The following is a 25665-nucleotide window of genomic DNA, read 5'->3' as shown; positions in this document are numbered from 1 at the left end:
TCGCTCTCTGGTTACTAGAAATAGGACAAAAAAAAATCCTATTTACACAGTCACCTGCAGCTAGGGTTTAGTCTCACGGTAAGAACAATAACCCAAGATACCAGGGAATAACTGGAAAAGTTCCCCGCCCCATCAGACGGAGTCCTGAACCTGTAACCCTGACTCACCAGGTCCCGCCTGCAGGTGGATGCCCAAACTCTGGCTGGGATTTGCGAGTTCAGGACACCCCAATTTTTCACCCTCTCTATAATCGCGCAGTATCCTGCTGCATAATTAAATTAGTAAACAGGAAATACCCTATCCAGAGACCAGGACAAATGCTTTTTTTTTTTTTTATACAAATGCTTAAGATGTATTTTACTTCCCAGGTACAAAGGCCACGTTGCTGCTTCTTCCCCAAAGCATTCCCTTCCGGCATCTGCTATACTGTAACCTACAGTATCAGACAGCAGCTTTGCCGCAGCTCACTCAGAACCGGCCTTTATTGGCTTGTGGAGTATTTCCCCCACTATTTTAACAATCCCACATCAATCCTGGCCATTGCAGGGACCGTACGTGACCAGGGGGCCGCAGCTCCCCTCTGGAAGTTGGTGCATGTGCACCCTGGGTCTGACCAGCAGATGTCACTGTTGTGCCATGGCTCTCTCCCAAGGACCGTGCATGTGCACCCTGGGTCTGACCAGCAGATGTCACTGTTGTGCCATGGCTCTCCCAAGGACCGTGCATGTGCACCCTGGGTCTGACCAGCAGATGTCACTGTTGTGCCATGGCTCTCCCAAGGACCCTGAATGCTGCCTTCTTGGCCACGCCAGGACCACCCTGCTCTCCTCTTCCCCCCTCCCCCCAGGAGCAGCGTAGCCCATCTACAGCCCCAGACCCTTACTGGTTTCACGGAGACTGACCGGCTCAGGGAGCTGTCTTCCTTGGCTGAGGCGGGCAGTGGCACTGGTGGGCGGCTGGTGGAGTGACCGCTCAACTTCTCGGGGTCATCGAACAGCTTAGCCAGCGGAGGGGCTGCACTCTCACCGGGAGCAGCCTTTCGACCTATGGACCTAATGGGCAGGAGCAGTCCGTCAAAAGAGGAAGGGGGAGCAGGAAGAAAAAAAGAGAGGACAGACACAAAGACCAGGGGCTCGAGGGAAGCGGCGACAATGCTGCTGCTCCTGGCTTCTGCCGACAGGCCACGCGTGCACGTGCACCAGCCACATCTGAGCTCCACCCAGCAGCAAGGACTTCCTTGTTCTGCAGCACCAGGCTGCGGGTTTCATTATGAGCAAGTGAAGCCAAGGCCAAACTGCCTCTTGTATACAGTAGCAGGTAGGTAGATAGAGAGACTGCATGCGCACTTCCCTTACTCCTGCCTATTACAGGGCCTTGCAAAAGTCTCACACCTTTGTACATTTTTCCCCTATAAAAAAATACAAATCGAAATGCACTAAAATAGTTTGGTTTGGGTTTTTTTGCTGATTTGCACAACACACACTGCATTTGCGTCATGAAAGAAGAGTTAGAGAAAATATTCCAAAAGTAATCAAGAATAAAACACGAGAATGTCTTGACTGCGTAAGTCTTCACATGCCTCAAAGTCAATGCTTGGCGGAAGCCCCTTTTGCTCTGCCTTGAGTCATTTTAGGCTAAGAGTCCAGCTTTCCATAGCAGGACGGAGCATTTCTTGCCCATTCTTCTTGGCAGAAGAGAGCAAGGGGGTCGATGTAACAGAAACATGGCTCAAGCCCTCAGATACAGCTTTAATAAACCAACTCCCTACGTCGACCTACGACTTCTTCTCACTCCCGAGACTGAAAAAAAGAGGAGGTGGAATCCTTCTAGCTACCAAAAAAAGCCTTAATTTCACCCAACACCCATTCACTTCTAACACAAAACTGGAAGTCGGTTTCTTCACATCCAAACATCTTCAAATCCTTCTTGTCTACGCCCCCCCAGGGCTCTTAGAAGCAGACATCTCCCCAATCCTCGAAATCACCACCACACTCATCGACCTGGATTCTCCAGCAATCATCTTAGGAGATTTCAATCTGCACATAGACAATCCTTCACCATCTAATAGCTGCGTAACCCTCCTCACAGCCCTGTCAGCAATGGGATTCCAACAATTAGTCAACCAACCCACTCACAAAGCGGGGCATACTCTGGACTTAATCTTCAGTAACAAAGGCATTACGACCACATCAAATTTGAAGATCAAAAAAGTACCTTGGTCGGACCACTCTCTTATCTCTACCTCTTTCGCTTTGAAAGAAACCACCACTCCTAACATCCCTTCACCTTCATTCCATTACAGGAGGCGATGCTCCCCAGATGATCTTAACAACCTGTTGGAGTCACAGCTCCCTCTATTAGATCTCACCAACCCAAACACTGCCATTCGCTCCTGGAACAATATAACAGAAAATATAGCAAATAAGCTCTGCCCTTCAACTACAAAAAAATCTCACACCAATGCCTCCAACAGACAACCTTGGTTCACCAACGAGCTCAGAAAACTAAAACAAAGCTTAAGAAAGAAAGAAGCGACTTGGCGTAAAACTCCTTGTGACTTCACCATTTCATCATACAAATCCACACTATACCAATACAAAGCCCTCACTTCAAAATCAAAAAAAGATTATTTTGCATCTAAGATTCACAACCTGGTCTTTGATGCTAAAGCCCTCTTCGCTTATGTATCCAGCCTCACTCAAACCATACCGCGAGAAATCCCCGGCGACATGGCACAATCCAAAGCTGAAGAACTCGCCCAGTTTTTCCAAAATAAAATCAACAATCTTTTAACTCAACTGCCTTCCAATTCAACGGATGCCCTCCCGACATATCAACACCCGTCCATCATAAACTCCAGCCTAAACACTTTTGAGCCCGTCTCTTCCACTGAGATACAAACCATCCTGAGAAGAATGAAACCTTCGTCTCATCCTGCAGACCACATCCCCACCAAACTACTCCTATCTATTCCAGACTCAATAGCCACATCATTGACAAACATCATCAACTGCTCTCTAGCCCAAGGATCCTTCCCAGATGATCTCAAAATGGCCTCAATCTCACCACTCCTAAAGAAACCAAACCTTGACCCGAAGGACCCCAACAACTTCCGCCCCATAGCTAACCTCCCATTCATCGCTAAGATCATGGAAAAACTAGTCAACTCTCAACTTTCAAACTACATCGAAGACAATAACCTCCTCTTCGCCCCACAACACGGATTCCGAAAAAATCGAGGCACAGAATCTCTCCTTATCTCTTTGACAGACCATCTCCTATTGGGCCTCGACAAAGGAAACTCATTCCTATTGATCTTGCTAGACCTATCTGCAGCGTTCGACACTGTCAACCACGCCATCCTCCTAAACCAGTTGTCATCCATAGGAATCTGCGGCACCGTCCTTTCCTGGTTTAAAACCTTTCTCAACAATAGAGGTTACAAAGTCAAACTCCAAAACAAGGAATCCTCAAGATTTGACTCTGCCATAGGAGTCCCTCAAGGCTCCTCATTATCTCCGACTCTATTCAATATTTACCTTCTCCCTCTATGCCAACTTCTCACCGACCTCAATCTAAAGTTTTTCCTATACGCAGATGATATTCAAATCATCATCCCTATCAAAGACACATACTCTAATACTCTTGTCTACTGGGAATCATGCCACCAAAAAATCAAATAACTACTCAACAGTCTACACCTCATCTTAAATTCCTCCAAGACTGAGATCCTGCTCATCTCGCCTGAAAACAACACCAACAACAGTATACTTCCTACCAATCTTCCTACCACACAAACCAGAGACCTAGGAGTGATAATAGATAACCGGCTAAACTTCAAGGCCCACATCAACAAAACAACCAAAGACTGCTTCTATAAACTCCAGGTCCTGAAAAGGATAAGACCTCTTTTCCACGCTCAAGATTTCAGAACGATCATCCAAGCAGTCATATTTTCGAAACTGGACTACTGCAATTCCCTATTGCTAGGTCTACCTTCATCCTACTCCAAACCACTACAGATGGTTCAAAATTCAGCTGCCCGTATCCTGACAGGCGCAAGGAAAAGAGACCACATTTCACCAGTCCTGAAAGAGCTTCATTGGTTACCCGTATACTTCCGCATCATGTATAAAGCCATAACTATCACCTATAAAACTATTCATCAACTCACCACTCTCGATCTCCAATTCCCGCTCCAAGTACATAACTCTACTAGACCTACCAGAGATGCTTACAGAGGTTCCCTCCTGGTTCCCCCAGTGAAAACGACCAAACACATTACCCTAAGAGATCGTGCCACCTCCACAGCTGGCCCTCTACTGTGGAATTCCATTCCTACAGACCTCAGACAGGAGCCCTGCCTCCCAACTTTTAGGAAAAAACTTAAGACTTGGTTATTCAAGCAAGCTTTTCCGGACACAACCCAATGACTCCCAAAACACCTTACCATTTGTATATAACATTTGTATACTACATTTAAATTGTACATTGTTTAACCATTTCTATCCTCTCTTCTCTTTTTCCTTCTCCAAGTTTGGCCTCCATTGTTAAATGTAACTGTACCTTCTGTCACCTCAGTTCTGGTTCTATGTTTTTAAGTTCTATGTATTTATTGCACCCCCGTTCTATGTAAACCAGCAAGATATGTTTTCATGATTGCCGGTATATAAAAACTCTAAATAAATAAATAAATAAAATATCATTAGCAAACGGGAAACACCCAGCCCAGAGGTCAGTACCAATTCTCTTTTTTATACAAATATTTCAGATGTATTTTTCTTCCTAGGTACAAAGGCCAGGCTGCCGGTCCCTGCCGAAAGTGTTCCCATTCTGGCACTTGTGGGTTTATACTCATGTTTTAGCAGGGGGCTTTTTGGCACTAACATTGCCCAGGTATATAAAAGAAGAACTGGCTCTCAGCTGCTAATTTTCATTCCTGTAATACCACAGATCAGTCCAGATGCCTGGGTTTTGCCTCCCCTCCAGCAGATGGAGACAGAGAAAAGTTTTACTGACACTGCCACATAAGACAAGACGCTACCTGCAGTCCCTCCGTATTGATATGTACCCAAGCCAAAATAGAAACAAATACCAGTATCATAATGACAGAACATCCCCTGAAAGAGCAGTGAGAAGTGGAAACCTGGAACAGATAACCCTGCCCACACTAAAAACCCTGTGTAGGACTAACAAAACCTGTGCCATTCTTCAAAGTAATCACAATATCAGATCGAGCGGACTTTCCAATTCTCCCTTTCCTCCAGTGGGCGGGACTCTGGACTGATCTGTGGTACTACAGGAACGAAAATCAGCAGGTAAGATCGAATTTTCCTTTCCCTGTATGTACCCGGAGCAGTCCAGACTCCTGGGATGTACCAGAGCTTCCCCTAAATGGGGTGGGACTGCGAGAGTCCCGCTTGAAATACGCTCTCACCAAAGCCCATGGCTTCTGGGGCCTGGACATCCAAACGATAATGCTTGGCGAAAGTGTGCAATGATTTCCCGAGTAGCCACCTGAGAACGGGTAGATTGAGCCCATAACCTCTCTGGGTCAGAGAGACCCTGACAGATGTACGCAGAGCTAATAGCCTCTTTCAGCCACCGTGCAAATTGTTGTTTTTGACACCTTATGACCCCTTTTTTGCACCACTCCACAGCACAAAACGATGATCTGAGAATCTGAAGCTGTTAGGGACCTTAAGGTACCGCAACAATGCATACTTTATGTCCAAATGTTGCAACTCTTTGGCCTGAGGCGCTGTAGGATCCAAACTTGGGAAGATGGGAGCTCCACTGACTGATTTAAGTGGAATGATGACACCACCTTTGGCAGAAAAGAAGGAACCGTCCTAAAGGAGACCCCCGAATTCGAAAATCTCAAAAAAGGCTCCCTACATGACAAGGCCTGAAGCTCTGAGATCCGGCGAGCCAAAAAAACCACCTTCAAAGTGAGATCTTTCATAGTAGGCTCGTTTTAGAGGTTCAAACGGAGCCACACACATGCTCTTAAAGACTATGGTAAGGCTCCAGGAGGGACAAGACTTCCGAACAGGAGGACGCAAATGTTTGACCCCCGGAGTAAACGTACCACATCTGAATGTGCAGCTAGAGATGCTCCTTGAATCTTACCTCGAAGACAGCCCAAAGCCACCACCTGAACCCTGAGGGAATTAAATGATACACCCTTTACCACATCATTTTGCAGAAAAGCTAGAATATGTGCCAAGGAGGCCCACATAGGATCCATCCCTTGCTCCATACACCAGGCCTCAAAAACTCTCCATACCCTCACATACACCAAGGAGATGGAAGTCTTTCTAGACTGCAAAAAAGTAGCGATGACCCCCTTCAGAATAACCCTTATTCATTAATCGCTCCCTCTCAAAAGCAAAGCTGCTAGACAAAAGCGAGCCACCTGATCTGAAAATATGGGATCTTGACGCAGAAGATTTGGTAGATGAGCTAGCCTCAACGAACCGTCCACTGCTAGGTTGATCAAGTCTGCAAACCAAGGACACCTCGGCCACTCTGGCGTTACTAGAATCACATCGCCTGGATGGACCTCTATGTACCGCAAGATTTTGCCCACTAGCGGCCAAGGCAGAAACACATTCAGATGGACCTCCCTCGGCCAAGGCAGAACTAAGGCATCTATTTCTTCTGCTCCTCATTCCTTTCTTCGAATGAAGAACCACAGGGCCTTAGCATTGCGGTAAGTCACCATTAGATCCATATGCGGCCTGTCCCATCTGCGACTGAGGAGGTGCATTGCTTCCTCTGACAGCTCCCACTCTCTGGGGTCCAGGTTGTTGTCAGCTTAGAAAATCCTCTTGCACGTTGTCCGTGCCTGCTATGTGAGAGGCTGCTAACAGCACCAGATGCTGTTCTGCCCAGCTGATTAGTTCCCTGGCTTCCTGAGCCACCGCCTGACTCTTGGTGCCACCCTGTCAGTTGATGTAAGCCACCATTGTCGCATTGTGCAACAAGACTCTCACAGGCTTCCCCTTCAATAGGGGTAGAAATGCCTGCAGTGCTAAACGCACCGCTCTTGTCTCTAAGTGACTGATGGACAACAAGGCTTCCTCTGCTGACCACTGCCCCTGTATGGACAGGTGCTGACACACCGCTCTCCAACCGGAGAGACTGGCATCAGTGGTAACAACCATCCAAACCGGGACTTCCAAGTCCACACCTCGTCTTAACTTGTCCAGAATGAGCCACCATGAAAGATTGGACCTGGCAAACTCCCTAAGAGGAAGTGGCAGCTGAAACTTCTTCGACAAAGGGTCCCAGAGAGATAGTAAAGCCAACTGTAGAGGCCGCATATGAGCAAATGCCCATGGAACCAACTCCCAAGGTGGAAGCCATAGACCCGAGAAACTGCAAGTGATCCCAGACCTTGGGCACCTGCTTCTCCAACAATTCGCGGACTTGAGATTGCAATTTGGAAATCCGCTCTTTGGTGAGAAAAACCTTCCCCACCTTGGTATCGAAACGAGCCCCCAGAAATTCCAAAACCTGAGAAGGGGAAAGACGACTCTTGGACAGATTGATTATCCACCCCAATGATCTCAGGCACTGCCTCCTGGCAAAGAACCTCTGACTTTGCTCGAATCAGCCTGGTCCACAGGGCCATACTTCCGGAGGGCCGCTGCCACCATGACCATCACACATTGGTAAAAGTTCTTGGTGCTGTCACCAGACCGAAGGGCAGGGAGCAAAACGGAAAATGCTCTCCCAGAACCACGAATCTTAGATATCTCTGATGATCGGGCCAGATTCCTATGTGCAAGTATGCTTTGGTCAAATCCAGAGACGCACGTTACTTCCTCTTGCGCACCGCCGCAATCACCGAAAGCAGGGTTTCCATCCAAAACCGAGGAACCTTGAGAGCCATGTTTACCCTTTGTAAATCCAAGATTGGGTGGAACGTGCCCTCCTTCTTGGGGACTATGAAATAAATGGAATAGCGAGTTGTCCCCTGTTCCTCCAGGGGGACAGGAACAATGGCTTCCAGCATGCGAAGATGACAGACTGTTTCCTGCACTACTATCCTCTTTTCCTTGTAAGTACATGGGGAAACCATGAACAAGTCTCTTAGTGTCCAAGCAAATTCTAAAGTGTAACCTTGTCTTATCACGCTTAAGACCCACTGGTCTGACGTGATCTTGGCCTACTCCTCATAAAAAAAAAAAAAGAGGCAACCAACCCCCTATAACCGGAACTGAGAAGTGGACCAGCCTCGCTTCACTGGGCGGATATGACTCCACCGCCACCCTGGGAAGAGCCATCTCTACCCGGCTTTCGCTCTCAAAAGGACTGGTTCCAGGCCGGTTGCATTCCCAAGGGCTGACTCTGGGCGCCAACTGAAGCACTGTTAGGCCGAAACCACCTATTCCCTCTAAAATGAGAGCATGAAGGAAAAACCCTTTCCCTTTCAGCTTATCTTCAGGCAACTTATGACCCTTATTCTCTCCGAGAAGTCTGATCATCTCTTCTAAGTCCTGACCAAAGAGCAACGCTCTCAACTGAGACTTGGATGAAACATCCGTCGACCAATTCCTCAACCAGAGTTGTCTCTGGGCCAAAACTACCGACAACATGGTCCTGGACGAAGTCCTGATGAGGTCATATAACGTATCAGATCCATAGGCCACCACAGCTTCCAGCTGCTCCGCCTCAGAGTCAGACAAGGATTTGTCCGCTTGAAACTGCTGCACCCAGCGCAGGCCCGCCCTCAGCATAAAACTGCTGCACACCGCCGCTTGTATGCCAAGAGCAGAAACCTCAAAAAAATTCTTGAGGTGAACTTCTAGCTTCCTATCCTGAAGGTCTTTCAGTGCTGTGGAATCCACTTTTGGGACCTTCAGAAGCTCAAGTGTATCCTCCAGCAAAAGATACAACTTGTCCATGGCTCAGCTAACCTTCAAGCCAGTCTCAGGAGTACCCTACTCCCTAAATACCAACTTTTTGACAGACTTGTGGAAGGGAAAAGACCTTGCCGGACCCCAGACTCCATCCATGACCAAGTCCACTTCTTCCTGATCCGATTCCTCTCGTGGGATCTTTATACCCAATTCTTCCAGAACATAGGGTATCAGAGGACCCAGCTCCTCCTTGTGGATTCCGTACCACCTTAGGATAATCCCCTTCTACAGCCGGGGCCTTCTCTCATGTCTTTTCTGGATCCTAATCCGCCAAAGCCAGATCTGTCTCTGGCAAGTCCTCCGCCTGCAGATCCTCACCTTCTGAACCCTCAAAGGAGTTCTCCGCAGTGATCGTTGGTGCAGGGGCCCCTGGGACTCACCGAACTTACTGACATGCATCGCGGGAACTGTGTTTTGTTTTTTTTTTAATGCCCACATTAAATAAAGCCAGCGCTAAACTCTTAACTCCCGACTTTAGTGCAGGTTTTATTACATCGGTCCCCCCAAGCTCTTTCAGGATCGTCCATGGACCGCAGTCTTCAAGTCTTGCCACAGATTTTCCATTGCATTCAGCTCTGGCTGACTCAAGGACATTCACTCTCTTCTTGCTCAGCCTCTCCATTGTTGCTTTTGCTTCGTGCATAGGATCACTGCCCTGCTGAAAGGCCCAGGCTTTCCTCCAGGATCTGCCTTGTACTTTGCACCAGCCATCTTCCCCTCGGGTCTTCACAAACCATCCTCTCCCCGTTTCTGCAAAGCATCCCCTCAAGATAACGCTGCCAGCAGCAGGTTTTGCGGTAGGGATGGTGTTAGCAGGGTGATGGGTTGCCTTTGTTTTCCCATCACACACGTTGCTTAGCACCGAGACTAAGAAACCCCCCTCTCCTACACGTGTGCAGTGTCCCCTCAATGCTTCACTGCAAACACCGGTGCTGATGTAGTAGGGAACGCAGACCTTAGCATGGGTTTTAACCTGCGGTTTAGCAGAACCTTTTTCCGTGCAAACTTAACCCTTTATTTATTTATTTATTTATTTTTATAGAGTTTTATATACCGTCATTTGGTATTGCCATCACAACGGTTTACAAAGGTTTTTTTACATTGGGTTAACATGGTTAAAGATTTTACGTAGGTGAGTTGTGGGGGTCGGAAAGGTTACATGATACAAGATTATATGATACAAGAGGAGTGGTGTTAATTATTGAAGGGGGTGGGTTTCTTGTAATAGGCTGGTAGAAACATCCAATGTAACGAGGATATTTTTCAAGGGTAACAAGGGTATAAGTATAGAACAAAAGTATAATATAAGACGTAGGTTATATTATAAACATAGGTTATGTTCTAGAAGAAAAAAACAAAAGGTTAAATTATAAGGCATGTGCAAGTAACGAAGAATATTTGGCAAGCTGTTTCGGGTAGTGTCATAACTTTGGTGTGTCAAATTGGTTGATCATGGAGGGTTTCAAACGCGCTTCGGTGATGCAGAAGAAAGGGGTGGAGCATATAGTTGCTCAGTTCAGTCGGTAGTGTGCTTGTCTTTCTGATGGGGGAAGGGCTGTCATATTGTGTAGCGGGAGGAATAGGGTAATTTCAGGGTGAGTCTTGGTAGGTGTTGGTGAAAAGCCATGCTTTAAGTTCTTTCTTGAAGGTTTTCAGGCTGGGTGGTAGTCTTAGTTCAGTCGGTAGTGTGTTCCAGAGTTTGGGGCTAGCGAGGGAGATTGCTCGGTCGCCTATAGAGGTAAGTTGTTGTGTGGATCGGCGGGGAGGAATTGATAGGAGACCTTTGTTGGCAGAGCGCAGGTTTCTGTGTGGTTCGTGGGGTTTAATCTCTTCACTTAACCAGTCGGTTCATTTCTCATGTATCTGTTTATGTACAATGATTAATATCTTGTATTCGGTTTGGTATTTAATTGGAAGCCAGTGCCGGGATGTCAGAATTGGGGTTATGTGTTCGTGTTTTTTGTTCCAGTTAGGAGTCTGGCTGCTGAATTTTGTAGAATTTGGAGGGGACAAAAACTTGATAGGGGTAGACCGAGTAGTAGAGAATTGCAGTAGTCGAGAATGGAGAGAATAAGTAGTTGTAATATTGTTCTGAAGTCCTCGGGGCTTAGAAAGGGTTTTATACGTCTCAGGGTTAGTAGTTTTAAGTATCCTCCTTTTATTTTTGTTGTGATGTAATTTTTAAAGGATAATTCGCTGTCGATGACTCCAAGATTGCGTGCATGAGAGATTGGGGAGATGGCAGTTGTTTGATTCTCTATTATTAGTGGTGGTGAAGGAGTTGATCTGAATTTTTCTTTCAAGGATTATTATTTCTGTTTTATCGATGTTTACTACAAGTTTCATTTTAGTTACTAATTGTTTGATTGTAGTGAGGTAGGCTGCCGTATTTAGCTGGGTTTTTTGGCACAGAAAAAGCACGTGAACACCCGCACCAAGGTCAGCCGGTCTATGTGCAGATGCCATGTTAGCAAAGGTAGTGGGAATGACCCTGCACTGCAGGGAGGCGTGGGAATGACCGTGCACTGCAGGGAAGCGTGGGAATGACCGTGCACTGCAGGGAGGCGTGGGAATGACCCTGCAGTGCAGGGAGGCGTGGGAATGACCCTGCACTGCAGGGAGGCGTGCTACCGGACGGGCCAGGAGCCGTTTTACACTCCCTGGAATGCAAGCCCTGGGGCAGAGCCAGAGTTAGCTCACATTCCTGGTGGCCATTTGCAATGCATAAACAACCGAGAAAGCAATCGGCAGGAGACATCCAACGCTGCTTAGGAGCCAAAAAAGGAAGCCCTAGACAGGACGGTGACCTGGACCTACTTGTTACGTGGGAATAAGCAGAACAACAGATCCTGCAGTAGTGTGCTTTATGTCCGCAGTGCCATAAGTAGAACGTTCTGCTTTTAATGAAGACGGCTACAGCCACCAGGTTCATTTCTCCACTGGCCACGGGCCGCTCAGTAATTATTTGCTCTCAAAGGATATTTTTTTTGTCTGTTTGTGGTATATATTTATTATGCACGTTATGTACACTGTTTAGATTGTTACATAGGCAGGCCAGAAGAACTTTTCAATACATTAAAGGAAGGAAGCTGGAAATCAATACTTCCTTACAAGTACCAGGCAATTTCCCCTTTCTGCTCGTACTGCTTGATAAGCACAGTCAGGGAGAGTTTTGGTTTCTCCACGTGTAGCCCTACCTTGGGATTTTTAACGACCTGCACGCCAGGGAGCACCAGCTACGGTGGGGGCTCGGTTCTGGCAGCACGGAGTGATGGTGCTGCTGCTGCTAGGAGTGGGAGCCTGGATCCGGTCAGCCTGACGCCTGCTGCTTTTGTCTACCCCACGGGCTCAGTGGCAGCCCCCGGCTCCCCGAGCGGCTCTGGTTCCGGGTACATCCCCCCGTGGTGACAGCTGAGGGAGTGGGGGCACACAGCTCTCTCCCGCCCTCCCCTCAGCGCGGCCGAGGTACGGGGAAACCTTCCCAGCAAGTCAGGCAGCGACCGGGGCGTTTCCGTTCAATAACCTCTTTCTACCCCGTATTATTTTAGTGCGGATTTCCAGTTTCATGGCATGAAAGTGGCCCATAAGTAAAACAAAAAAGCGCGTTTTACATTTGGCGAGTTATTTTTTTACTCATAAGTGATTTGCATGGCATTTGCTTTACATGTATTTTTATTTTTTAACAAACGAGTAAAAGGAAATCTGCCCTAAAAAACCGTGGCTTTTATTGCTTTGGCGCTGCTATGCGGCACATCCTGAGGCTTTCGGTGTAATCGAGAAACTGCTGCACAAGTTTTCTTTTAAAGATATCTTATGCCCCCATGGCGACCTTTCCTTAACCCACGGCAGCGTCTCTGGTGGTGCCAGACTGTTTCACTTTACAACCATGGACCCGACCAGTGCCCCAAGGAAGAGTCCAACACGCTGACCTTTCCTTCCACCTGTCCCCCACTCTGTAACTTTCAATATCGTCTTCTCCGAGCTCTTTTGGCAGCTCCTTGCTCGGCACGTTTGACGTTTGCTTCAGATTCACTTCATGCAACGGATGCAGCTCAATTCTTCGCCCAGGAGTATTCGAATCAGCTCAGCTACTGTGACGGGAGGGGGGGGGGGTGTATTTAAATTATTTTGGGCTTTCGTAAGGTAATTCCTTGAACCAGAGCTACTTTGGGTTTGCTGTGACAAGAGACTTAATGCAATCAAGACTTTTTGGTTTTACATTGTTGATTACTTCTGAAATAGCGGATCTCAGTGAAACAAATTCCTACTTCAATGCATTTGGATTTGTATCCTTTGGACAGCCGAAGATGAAAAACACGCAAGGGTGTGAAGACTTTTACGAGGCGCTGCCGGGCCAGACAGGGTGAGACCCGGCCTCGGTATCCACGAGCTGCCGGGATAAGAATCGGTGTCCCCAGGGTCCATGCCGATGGGTTTGCTGCCCTGCGTAAAGCAGCTTTGCCTGGCGCACCACGAGCTTCACCGCCCGAGCCCAGACTCTCTCACCTGACGTAGTCCTGGCTCGCCCGAGACACGGAGGCCGGCTTTCCCTTGGCTGCCCCCGTCTCATCTTTGTCAATGCTGATCCACTCTGGAGAAGGAGAGGGGGAGGGGGAGAGAGAGAGAGAGAGAGGGGGAGGTCAAGGAGTGAAAGCAGCTGAAGAGATCCATCTTCTCCCCAGACTACGGTATCAGAGGGGCACCGGGTGACTCCCAGCCCTCAAGCCGCGCACCGTGCTGGGAGTTCAGATTAACCAAGGCACGTGCGTATCTTCTCCAGGGAATAAGTTAAGAGGGAGGGGCAATTCACAATGGCAAATTCCTTTTAACCCAGTCCTTCTCATAAGTTAGCTCAGGGGCACGGAGACAGGTAGTAACAGAGCTGGGATTAGAACTAAGACACAGACAGATAACATGACAGCTCAGGGTCACGCAGAGAGTTAGTGGCAGAGCTGGGATTAGAACCGAGGCACAGGGAGATAACATGACAGTTCAGGGTCACGCAGAGAGTTAGTGGCAGAGCTGGGATTAGAACCGAGGCACAGGGAGATAACATGACAGCTCAGGGTCACGCAGAGAGTTAGTGGCAGAGCTGGGATTAGAACCGAGGCACAGGGAGATAACATGACAGTTCAGGGTCACGCAGAGAGTTAGTGGCAGAGCTGGGATTAGAACCGAGGCACAGGGAGATAACATGACAGCTCAGGGTCACGCAGAGAGTTAGTGGCAGAGCTGGGATTAGAACCGAGGCACAGGGAGATAACATGACAGCTCAGGGTCACGCAGAGAGTTAGTGGCAGAGCTGGGATTAGAACCGAGGCACAGGGAGATAACATGGCAGCTCAGGGTCACACAAAGAGTTAGTGACAGAGCTGGGATTAGAACAGAGGCACAGGGAGATAACATGACAGCTCAGGGTCACACAGAGAGTTAGTGACAGAGCTGGGATTAGAACCGAGGCACAGGGAGATAACAGCTCAGGGTCACACAAAGTCATCAACAGAGAGGAAAATTGGTTCTTATCTGCTAATTTTTGTTCCTGTACAACCACAGATCAGTCCAGACTCCTGGGTTTTGCCTCCCTGCCAGCAGATGGAGACAGAGAACATTTCGCAGGCACCGCTTTATAATCTGTGCCATCTGCTACTCTTCAATATGTTTTAGTGCCCAAGCAGAGAACAACTTAAAAACCAAACAAATTTGAACATGCCAACTTCAACCCCCAAACGAGCAGAGAGTAAGGAACAAAACTGAACTTATCTTACAGTGAAAGTCTGCAGAACCTTATGCCATAGATCAGAAAAGTAATCGAGCGGGCTCTCCTTAGTTACACTCTCACCCAAAAAGGCTGAACCTCTACAGTGAGCGGGCGACTGGACTGATCCGTGGTACTACAGGAACAAAAATTAGTAGGTAAGAACCAATTTTCCTTTTCCTGTACGTACCCTGATCAGTCCAGACTCCTGGGATGTACGAAAGCTTCCCTAGACAGGGTGGGACTGCGAGAGTCCCGCTCGAAGGACACTCTCGCCAAAATTGCAGATGTCCGTGACTTGAACATCCAAGCAGTAGTGTCTTGCAAATGCATGTAAATACCTCCAAGTAGCCGCCCTACAAATCTTTTGAGAAGAAACCACCTGGTACTCCACCCATGAAGTTGCCTGCGAACGTGTGGAATGAGCCTTCAACCCCTCCGGGACGGGACGGCCGGAACAAATATAAGAAGACGCAATAGCCTCCTTCAACCAACACGCTATCGTAGCTTTGGAGGCCTTCTGCCCTTTCTTAGAGCCACACCAAGATAATCCGATAATCTGAAACTGTTCGTAACCTCCAAATAGTGCATAAGAGCTTGGCTCGTCAGACATCCAGGAGTGTCAAGTCCCTGGCGTGAGGCGAATTGAACTCCAGGTCCAAGAAGGCTGGAAGCTTCACAGATTGATTAATATGAAAGGACGATACTCCTTTTGGTAGAAAGGATGGGACCGTTCGTAAAGAGATTTCAGAGTCCAAGATCCTTAAAAACAGTTCCCTACAGGATAAGGCCTGCAGCTTAGAGACTCGTCTGGCAGAGCAAATGGCCACCAAGAATACCACCTTTAAAGTCAGATCTTTCAATGTGGCTTTCTTTAGCAGTTCGAAGGGTGCCTCACACAATCCCTTGAGAACCAAAATCAAGTTCTAGGAGGGACACATCCGACGGACAGGAGGACGTAAGTGTTTCACCCCTCTAAGAAAACAGATTACATCTGGATGAGCTGCAAGGGAGGAACCGTGGACTTTACCCCTGAGGCAACCCAGGGCTGCAACCTGAACCCTCAGAGAATTGAGAGACAAGCCCTCATAAGGCCTTTCTGTAAGAAAGATATAACTTCCCTGACTGAGGCCTGTCGAAGATCACCACCCTACGTCTTGCACCAAGACTCAAAGACCCTCCAAACTCGAATATATGCCATAGAAGTGGAGGGTTTCTGGGCCCGTAACAGAGTAGAAATGACATCCTCTGGATAACTTTTCTTTCTCACTTGCTCCTCTCAAAGCCAGGCCGCAAGACAAAAGTGATCCACTTGATCGAAAAATATAGGACCTTGGCGCATGGGACCGTCCATTGGCAGGTTGACCAGATCCGCAAACCACGGTCAATGTGACCACTCCAGAGCCACCAGAATCACCGGACCCAGATGAACTTCTATCCGGAGCACCTTGCTTATCAGGGGCCAGGGAGAAAACACATAAAGGAGAATGCCCTGAGGCCAAGGAACTACGAGAGCATCTATGGCTTCCACTCCATGCTACCTTCTGCGGCTGAAGAATCGCTCCGCCTCGGTATTCTCCCAGGTAGTCATCAGGTCTACATGCGGTTGATCCCACTTGCGGGCGATTAAATCCTTGGCGCTCTCTGCCAACTCCCATTCTCCGGATCCAGCTGTTGCCAGATTAGGAAATCCGCCTGAACATTGGAGGTCCCCGCAATATGGGATGCCACTATCATTGTGAGATGACGTTCCGCCCAGGACATCAGCATCAGCATCTCTGCTTCCAGGGCCACAGCATGGCTCTTGGTTCCCCCTGTCGGTTGATATACGCCACCTGACCGCCCTGTCGCACAGAAGAGAGAGGAAACTCTCCAGAGCCAGTCACACCACTCTCATCTTCAGGCCCTCGTCCGGGTCTGAGCTCTCCAGGGAAATCTCTTGAGGTCCCCCCACCGAACCACGGGGGCCTGGACCCTCTGAATACTGAGAGCAGCCGGCATGTCCCCCTTTCTAAAAGCCTTCAGGGGCAGGGCTCGACCCCCCGGCTCGTGGGGAAGCCCCCCTCTTCCGAGCACCGCTGGCTAAGAAAGCCTGGTGCATTAGGACAAACTCTGGGGATGACCCAGAGGAACCTCCTCCTACCCCTCCAAACATTCTAGGATTCTCTGCATCAGGCATTCCCGAATGCCCACGGGCCTCATCGGGGCTCAGATCGACGGGAACCAGCTCCGGAGGGAAATCCCCTCCCTCCGCCAATCTCTCCTCAGCCACGCAGAAGGCATCCAACATGGCCGCCGTTCCCGCGCTGAGGGGGAACGGCTCAGCCCACGGCTCCTGCGCAGTCCCCAGCTGGACCACGAGAAATATGCTCCTGCCGCCTCGCTCTCAGAAGAACCCTCCCCTCTGGGGAGGCAGCGGGAGCACGGGCCAAACGAGGCGCAGCAGGAAAGCCACGCTCCACAGAGAGTAGAACGTCCCGCCCGCGGCATGGTTCTCCAGCACCGAATTGGGTGAGGGATGGAGAGAGAGCCCTAAAAATCACCGCTCACCGCCCCATGCACAATCCCTTGTGCCGGCAGGGAGCCCTCCCCCGTCCCGCAGCTCCTGTATTGCCTCCCACAGTAGGAGCACTGAAGGCCAGCTGCCTGCAGAAAAAAAAAGAAAATTATTACTTACCTGCTAATTTTCGTTCCTGTAGTACCATGGATCAGTCCAGACAGTGGTTATGTCCCCAATCCAGCAGATGGAGTCAGCACAAGCTTTGAGGGGGCGTATCCATATATACTACTACCCCCTCTGCAGGAGTTCAGTATCGAGTATATCAAAGCCAGAGTAGAAACCCCCGAAGGATCAAGTTTGTGGAAACAGATAATGAAAACAATTGTAACCGCAACAAGTAACTGCAAACATCCTACCAACTTGTAGGGAGCTGTGAAAAACAGCGAAAAGAAACGACTGTGAAGACACAGAACACTGCGAGCAAGAAGTAGCGCAGAGCTGAGCAGGATCAAGAACCCAAACGCGGTGGGCGTCTGGACTGATCCATGGTACTACAGGAACGAAAATTAGCAGGTAAGTAATAATTTTCTTTTCCCTGTACGTACCTGGATCAGTCCAGACAGTGGGATGTACCCAAGCTTCCCTAAATCGGGTGGGGTCCTGCGAGGCCTGCTCGGAGAACCTGCTCGCCAAAGTGTCCAGAGACTGAAGAGGCGAGGTGCAGACGATAGTGCCTCGAGAACGTGTGTAACGATTTCCAGGTGGCTGCCCTACAAATTTCCTGCGAGGATACCGAGCGAACCTCCGCCCAGGAAGCCGCCTGAGAACGTGTAGAATGCGCTATGATTCCGGGTGGGGGAGTCCGACCCAATGTAGGAAGCAGCAATGCCGGCCTTCAGCCATCTGGCAATGGTAGTCTTCGAGGCCTGAGACCCCTTCTTAGGACCGGCCCAGAGTACGAAGAGATGGTCAGAGGTCCGGAACTCATTTGTAGCCTCCAGATAGAGGCGCAGAGTGCGCTTGACATTCAAGAGACGGAGAGACTTCGGCTCTGAGGAAGAGAAGGACGGCAACTCCACCGTCTGGTTCACATGGAATGCAGAAACCACCTTCGGAAGGAAGGAGGGAACGGTGCGAAGCGAAACTCCAGAGTCGGAGAAACGGAGATAGGGCTCTCTACACGACAGAGCCTGCAGCTCCGAGATGCGTCGAGCGGAACAGATGGCCACAAGAAATACAGTCTTGAGAGTGAGATCCTTTATCGTTGCGCTGCGCAGCGGCTCAAACGGTGGTCCCGACAGGGAGCGAAGCACAAGGTTAAGACTCCAGGAGGGACAAGGGTCCCGTAACGGAGGACGCATATGCTTGACACCCTTGAGAAAACGAGCAATGTCAGGATACTGTAGAAGAGAGCCCCCATCGCTCAACAGCGAGCCAAGGGCGGCCACCTGAACCCGTAGTGAATTATAGGCGAGCCCTTTTTCCACCCCTGCCTGTAGAAACTGAAGGATCTGAGGTACAGAAGCCTTAGCGGGTCTCGTGGCCTGGCTGGTACACCACAGCTCGAACATAGGCCGCCGACGTCGATGTCTTTCGTGCCTGCAATAGCATGGATACTACCGCCTCCGGGTAGCCCCGACGCCGGAGGCGGCGCCTCACAAAAGCCAGGCCGCAAGACAGAAGAGTTCTGCCTGCTCGAAAAATACCGGGCCCTGATGTAGGAGCTGGGGGAGGTGCCCCAGCCTGATTGGCCCGTCGATCACCAGCTGTAGCAGGTCCGCAAACCAGGGTCGCCTGGGCCATTCCGGGGCGACGAAAACCACGGTCCCCTGATGGCTTTCTATTCTGCGGAGCATCCTGCCCACCAGGGGCCATGGTGGAAAAGCGTAGAGCAGAAGATGTGGCGGCCACGGGAGGACCAGGGCATCCACTCCCTCCGCGCCGTGCTCTCTCCGGCGACTGAAGAAGCGTGGAGCCTTGGCGTTGAGAGCGGACGCCATCAGATCCAAGTGGGGGGCCCCCCACCGATGGATGAGAAGTTGCATCGCTTTGTCGGAGAGAGACCACTCTCCGGGGTCCAGCAGTTGACGACTGAGGAAGTCCGCCTGGACGTTGTCCACACCGGCGATGTGCGAGGCTGCTAGCCGGACAAGATGACGCTCCGCCCATTGCATCAGCAGCGCCGCCTCGAGCGCGACCTGCGGGCTGCGCGTGCCTCCTTGTCGGTTGATGTAGGCCACGGTGGTAGCGTTGTCCGATAGGATTCTGACTTCCCGGTTCCGAAGAAGCGGGAGGAAATGTCGCAGAGCTAGCTGGACCGCTCTGGTTTCCAGACGGTTGATTGACCACTTCGCCTCCACCGTGGACCACGTCCCCTGCGTGGCGCTTCGATCGCAGACTGCACCCCAGCCTGCTAGACTGGCATCGGTGGTCACCACCACCCAATTTGGCAGATCGAGGGACACGCCACGGGCCAGGTTCGGCGGATCCAACCACCAGCCCAGACTGTCCCTGGCATTCTGCGGGAGCGGGAGAATCATCTGGTAGTCCTGCGATACTGGTTTCCAACGGGAGAGGAGCGCCCACTGTAAGGTTCTGATGTGCGCGAAAGCCCAAGGTACAAGGTCGATGGTGGACCCCATCACTCCCAGGAGTTGCAGATAGTCCCAGGAGGTGGGCTCTGGTAACGCAGAGAACCGTCGTGTGTGATCCCCCAAGGATTGAGCTTTGTCCTGGCGCAGAAAAACTTTGCCCAGTAGGGTGTCGAAGGTCGCCCCCAAAAAAACCCAAGCGTTGCGAGGGCATGAGGGAGCTCTTGGAGAAGTTCACTACCCATCCCAGGGAATGTAGAAACCGTACTACTCGAGTCACCGCTGAGCGTCCATGATCGAATGACTTCGCCCGGAGGAGCCAATCGTCCAGATAAGGATGAACCAGGATGCCCTCCTTCCGGAGAGCTGCCGCCACGACTACCATGATCTTGGTGAAGGTGCGCGGCGCCGTCGCCAATCCGAACGGGAGAGCCGTGAACTGAAAATGCTGGTCCAGAATTTTGAAACGAAGGAAACGGTGGTGGTCCGGGCGGATGGGAATGTGCAGGTAGGCCTCCGTTAAGTCCAGGGAGAAGAGGAACTCCCCCCGATGCACCGCCGCAATCACTGACCGGAGCGTTTCCATGCGGAACCGAACGACTCGAAGGGATTTGTTGACTTCCTTGAGGTCTAGGATAGGCCGGAAGGAACCGTCCTTCTTTGGTACGACGAAATAGATGGAATAGTGGCCCGAGCCCACCTCTCCGAAGGGCACGGGCGCAATAGCGCCTATCTCCCGGAGTCTGTCCAGAGTCAGCAGCACCGCTCCTCTCTTGAGGTCCGAGCCACAGGGGGAAAAGATGAACCTTCCCTGCGGGGGGGGCGAACAAATTCCAATGCGTAGCCGTGTTTTATGGTATCCAGGACCCACTGGACCGAGGTGATCCGTGCCCACTCCGCGTAGAAATACGTTAGTCGGTCCCCAATCCTGGGGACAGGGGAGTGGGCGAGACTGGCATCATTGTGAAGACTTGGTATAGGGGTTCCCGGTTCCGGGAGTAGTGCGTGCGGGCCGACGCCCGCGAAAGGAGCGCGACCAGGGCTGAGACCTGGGGGCGGATGACCGGGAGCCCGCCTGTCTGTATCCCCTGTAGCGCCGTTGCGCTCTGGCTCTGGTCCGAGAAGAAGAAAATGCTCTGGATGGTCGAAACCTATCCTCCGGCAGCCGATGAACAGCGTTCTCCCCCAGGGACTTGATGATCTGGTCCAAATCCTCCCCGAAGAGGAACTTGCCCCTGAAGGGAAGAGAGCCCAGACTCGACTTAAGAGGACGTATCAGCCGCCCAATTGCGTAGCCACAGTAGTCGTCGTGCTGCCACTACCGAAACCATGGATCTTGCGAGGACCCGAAAAAGGTCGTACGAGGCGTCCGCCCCATACGCCACTGCGGCTTCTAGCCGATCTGCCTGGGCAGCCTCATCGGACGGCAGGTTCTGAGACGTGAGGAGTGAGACCTTGAAAACCCGCTTAAGGAAAACTTCCAACTTACGATCCTGTGTGTCCCGCAACGCCGCACCTCCCGTCACTGGGATAGTCGTCCTCTTCGTGACCGCCGACACTGCGGAGTCCACCTTTGGGACCTTGATGAGGTCCAGAAATCTTCGGGGAGCGGGTACAGCTTTTCCATAGCCCGGCTGCTCTTCAGGGAGGCCTCTGGGGTGTCCCATTCCCTGGTGAGAAGTTGTAAAAACGAGTCATGAATGGGAAAAGCCCGAGCCCTCGGCCGGAGTGCCGCCAGGACAGGATCTCCCTTCCTTGAAGAAGTGACGACAGCGGGAGCTACTGGGGCAGGCGGGTCTGGTGGCGGGTCCAAATCTAATTCTTGGATGATCTGCGGGATGAGGTCGTCCAGCTCTTCCCTCTGGAAGAGGCGTAGGGTACGCGGATCATCCCCCTCCTGCGTGCCGTCCCCTTGTCCCCCGTCCGGGAGGTCAAGTCCATGTCCCGCTGGGTCTGGCACCGCCCCCACTGCCGTGGGCGTGGATCGGACCCGGGTAGGAAGGCGGGAGGCCCCCACTCCCGGAGGGTCGGGGGGGGCCGGCGTCGAGGGCGACATCCGAGGGATCTTAGGAGGGGGGGGGGTCCCACAGGTGCTTCCAGCCCCTGCAGATAAGCGGTATGCATGAGCAGGATAAACTCCGGAGAGAACCCCGGCCTGCTCGGGTGCGCTTCGGGGGCGGCGTGGTTCCTGCTCCCTGGCTCTGGGTGCTTGGTTCCTGCACCAAAATCGGGGGAACACCCCCGCTGGTAGAGTCCTCCAGGGATCCGTTCTCCCTCGTGGCCTCCAGGGATCCGTTCCCCCTCGTGGCCTGCGCCTCAGGACGCTCAGAATGTAAAATGGCCGCCGTTCCCGCCAAAAATGGCGGAGTGGCCGGCCCGCGCCGCCCGGGCAAAAAAGAGAAATCAGTCAGGGACTGTGAGGTACCTTCCCCCCCGGGAAGGCATCGTGCACAGATGCCCTCCCGGGAAATCCGGGACCCCGGGTCTCCGCAGGCCGCACAGCTGGACGGCCGCGGCATCGGGATCGCTGTAGGAGAAAAGAAAAAGCCACGGGGGGGGGGGGGGGGGGCCACGCGCACAAAAGCGCCGCTGCGGGGGGGCCCGGTCGGCCCGCACTGCCCGCTGTCCGAAAATAGAGGAGGGTGCCGCGGGGGGGCCTTCCCGGCCACACGACCCGCCCCAGACATCTTTCCCTAAATGGCTCAGCAGCCCATGAGGAGCTGTAAAATGGCCGCGGGTGAGGGAGTAAAGAGCGAAGAGGCCGGCTCCACCGGCTTTCGCGGGCACCGGGGGCTGAGCTGTGAAGGAAAAAACTACAAAGGAAAAACAAACTTACCCCTGGCTGCAACGAGAAATAAACAGCAAGGCCGCAGAGAAGAGACAAGGAAGATAAGCCACTCCCCAGAAGTTGAAAGAACTCTGCCTTTTTTTTTTTTTTTTTTTTTAAACTTAATACAAACGATACAAACTTGATCCACAGAAAAAGACAACAACAAGCCATAATCAAGCAAGAAAGTGAAGAAAAAGGAAAAGGAGGGGAAGCCTGATTCCCCTACTCGCATCTGCTGGAGTCAGAAGATACTGAACTCCTGCAGAGGGGGTAGTAGTATATATGGATACGCCCCCTCAAAGCTTGTGCTGACTCCATCTGCTGGATTGGGGACATAACCCACTGTCTGGACTGATCCAGGTACGTACAGGGAACAACCTTTTTTTTTTGTAAACTTTAGCAAAGAAGCTGAGAAAAACAAAATAAAGGGTTACTTTCCTGCTTTATGGCAGCGGCAGCAGACTGAAGGGGAGGGAGCTGGTTCCCCCAGCTATCACCCCTGGCGCCCAGGACAGCCAAATTTGGGGTTCCCAATCTCTGCTTGCTTGACCCCTACAACCAGTGGGGATGGCCCAACCAGGACCTAGCGACCCCCTGGGAGGTAGAATGATCTGCTCCTTGATTTTTTTTTTCTTTTTTAAAGCTGGGTAGAGAGCCTCAGGTTTTGCACCACCTCCATCTGCTGGAGACAGAGAAATACTGAGGAGCTGCAGGTGGCACACCAGATTATAAAGCAGTACCTCGAAAATGTTCTCCGTCTCCATCTGCTGGAAGGGAGGCAAAACCCAGGAGTCTGGACTGATCTGGATACGTACAGGGAACAGGGATTAGATCCGAGGCACAAGGAGATAACATGACAGCTCAGGGTCACAAAAAGTCAGCAGCAGAGCTGTGATTAGAACCAAGACACCAGGAAATAAAATGATTTAGCTCAGGCTCACACAGAACGTCAATGGCAGAGCTGGGATTAGAACCAAGGAACAAAGAGATAACATGATAGCTTAGGGTCACACAGAGCGTCAGCAGAAGAGCTGGGATTAGAACAGAGGCACAGGGAGATAACATGACAGCTCAGGGTCACACAGAGCGTCAGCAGAAGAGCTGGGATTAGAACAGAGGCACAGGGAGATAACATGACAGCTCAGGGTCACACAGAGAGTTAGTGACAGAGCTGGGATTAGAACCAAGGGACAACGAGATAACATGAGAGCTCAGGGTCACACAGCGCATCAGTGGCAGAGCTGGGAGTAGAACCGAGGCACGAGGAGATATTGCCCACGAATAAGGAATTGTGAGTGCTGGGTAACCCTGTAACTGCTGTTCAGACCTCCTAAGTGTGGCACCCATATACGGTGATCTTACCGTAGAGCCGCTCCCTGGTCCCCACACGCTCTGCCGGGACCCGCACCTTCATCGAGCCTCGGATGTTGCCGGTCTCCTCGCCGCGGTGCGAGAGGTACGTGAGGAACTGCTGGGCGGTGCTCCCGATCATGGACTTCAGCGCTATGACGCACTCACCTGCCGGGCACATGCGGGAACACGGCGTGAGCTGCGCGTGGGACAGAAGCCCAGAGCATGGCGGCAGGTGAGAACCTCGGGCCCGGTTCATCCCACCGTCATCATCATCCCTTCCCTACTACAGAACCACGGACTCTACCAGATCTCCAGCTTAGGGTCTGAGCAACCGCGGCAGGCTGGAGGGTCTTGGTCTGCCATAATCTCTCCCCCGTTACTTTCTCCTCTGCCTTCCTCTGTTCCCTCTCATCCCCCAAATCCTATCCCACTTCCTCAGTTGTCTGCTCCAATCTCAACTCCTCCCTCTGATCTTCCTCTCCCCAATCTTTCTAAACCACTGCCTGCCTCCTCCATCTGTTTCCCTCTCCCTCCCAATCCAATTTCCCACCTCCTCCCTTTGTTCCCCCTCATCCCCACGTTCTGTTCCCCTCCCCCACTTGTCCCACTCCCTACCAGCTCCTTCTGTTCCCTTCTCCTTCTATCCCACTCTCCACCTCCTCCTTGTTCCCCTAGCTCCCTCTTTTCTACCTGCTCTGATTCTTGTCTTTCACTTCTTTCTATCCCACTCCCCAACTTCCTGTTCCCCCTCACTAGGGCTGGCACTGCTGGGTGCACTCAGGTGGGTTTTGCCTGCTCGGTAGGGTCCTTCTGTCCTGCCTCTCACCATACGATTCGTAGCCATCCAGGGATTTCACTGTCAGGAGCAAGTGCTGGTCCTGCAGGTACTCGATCTCCGAAAGAATTGGTTTCAGCTGAAACAATTAAAGAAAAGGGACCCAGGATAAGAGAGAACTCAGCAACACGGGGCCCCAGGAGAAAAGGAGAACTCAGCAACAAGGGGCCCCAGGAGAAAAGGAGAACTCAGCAACACGGGGCCCCAGGAGAAAAGGAGAACCCAGCAACACGGGGCCCCAGGAGAAAAGGAGAACTCAGCAACACGGGGCCCCAGGAGAAAAGGAGAACCCAGCAACACGGGGCCCCAGGAGAAAAGGAGAACTCAGCAACACGGGGCCCCAGGAGAAAAAGAGAAATCAGAAACACGGGGCCCCAGGAGAAAAGGAGAGAACTCAGCAACACGGGGCCCCAGGAGAAAACGAGAAATCAGAAACACAGGGCCCCAGGAGAAAAAGAGAAATCAGAAACACAGGGCCCCAGGAGAAAAAGAGAAATGAACACCATGGGGCCCCAGGAGAAAAAGAGAAATCAGTAACAAGGGGCCCCAGGAGAAAAAGAGAAATCAGTAACACGGGGCCCCAGGAGAAAAAGAGAAATCAGAAACACGGGGCCCCAGGAGATAGAGAGAAATCAGTAACACGGGGCCCCAGGAGAAAAAGAGAAATCAGTAACACGGGGCCCCAGGAGAAAAAGAGAAATCAGTAACAAGGGGCCCCAGGAGAAAAAGAGAAATCAGTAACACGGGGCCCCAGGAGAAAAAGAGAAATCAGTAACAAGGGGCCCCAGGAAAAAAAGAGAAATCAGTAACAAGGGGCCCCAGGAGAAAAAGAGAAATCAGTAACATGGGGCCCCAGGAGAAAAAGAGAAAT

At 51.2% G+C, this 25665-nt stretch overlaps 1 protein-coding gene across 1 annotated transcript in view; it reads right to left on the bottom strand.

The window, feature by feature from the left end:
• The window catches only part of LOC115091813 (phosphatidylinositol 3,4,5-trisphosphate 5-phosphatase 2-like), a 44399-nt gene extending 19466 nt beyond the window's left edge, over positions 1-24933 (bottom strand). Inside the window, exons 1-4 of the mRNA XM_029602041.1 lie at positions 24786-24933; positions 23969-24124; positions 13437-13521; positions 903-1052 (exon numbers count right to left, since the gene is read on the bottom strand). Of these exons, the coding sequence (XP_029457901.1) occupies positions 903-1052; positions 13437-13521; positions 23969-24098 (365 nt within the window). The 5' untranslated portion in view covers positions 24099-24124; positions 24786-24933. The remainder of the gene's footprint in view (positions 1-902; positions 1053-13436; positions 13522-23968; positions 24125-24785) is intronic.
• Between the last annotated feature and the right edge of the window lie 732 nt (positions 24934-25665).

This window comes from Rhinatrema bivittatum, chromosome 5 (assembly GCF_901001135.1).
Source record: "Rhinatrema bivittatum chromosome 5, aRhiBiv1.1, whole genome shotgun sequence".
NCBI lineage: Eukaryota > Metazoa > Chordata > Amphibia > Gymnophiona > Rhinatrematidae > Rhinatrema > Rhinatrema bivittatum.
This window is presented reverse-complemented; position numbering and strand designations above follow the sequence as displayed.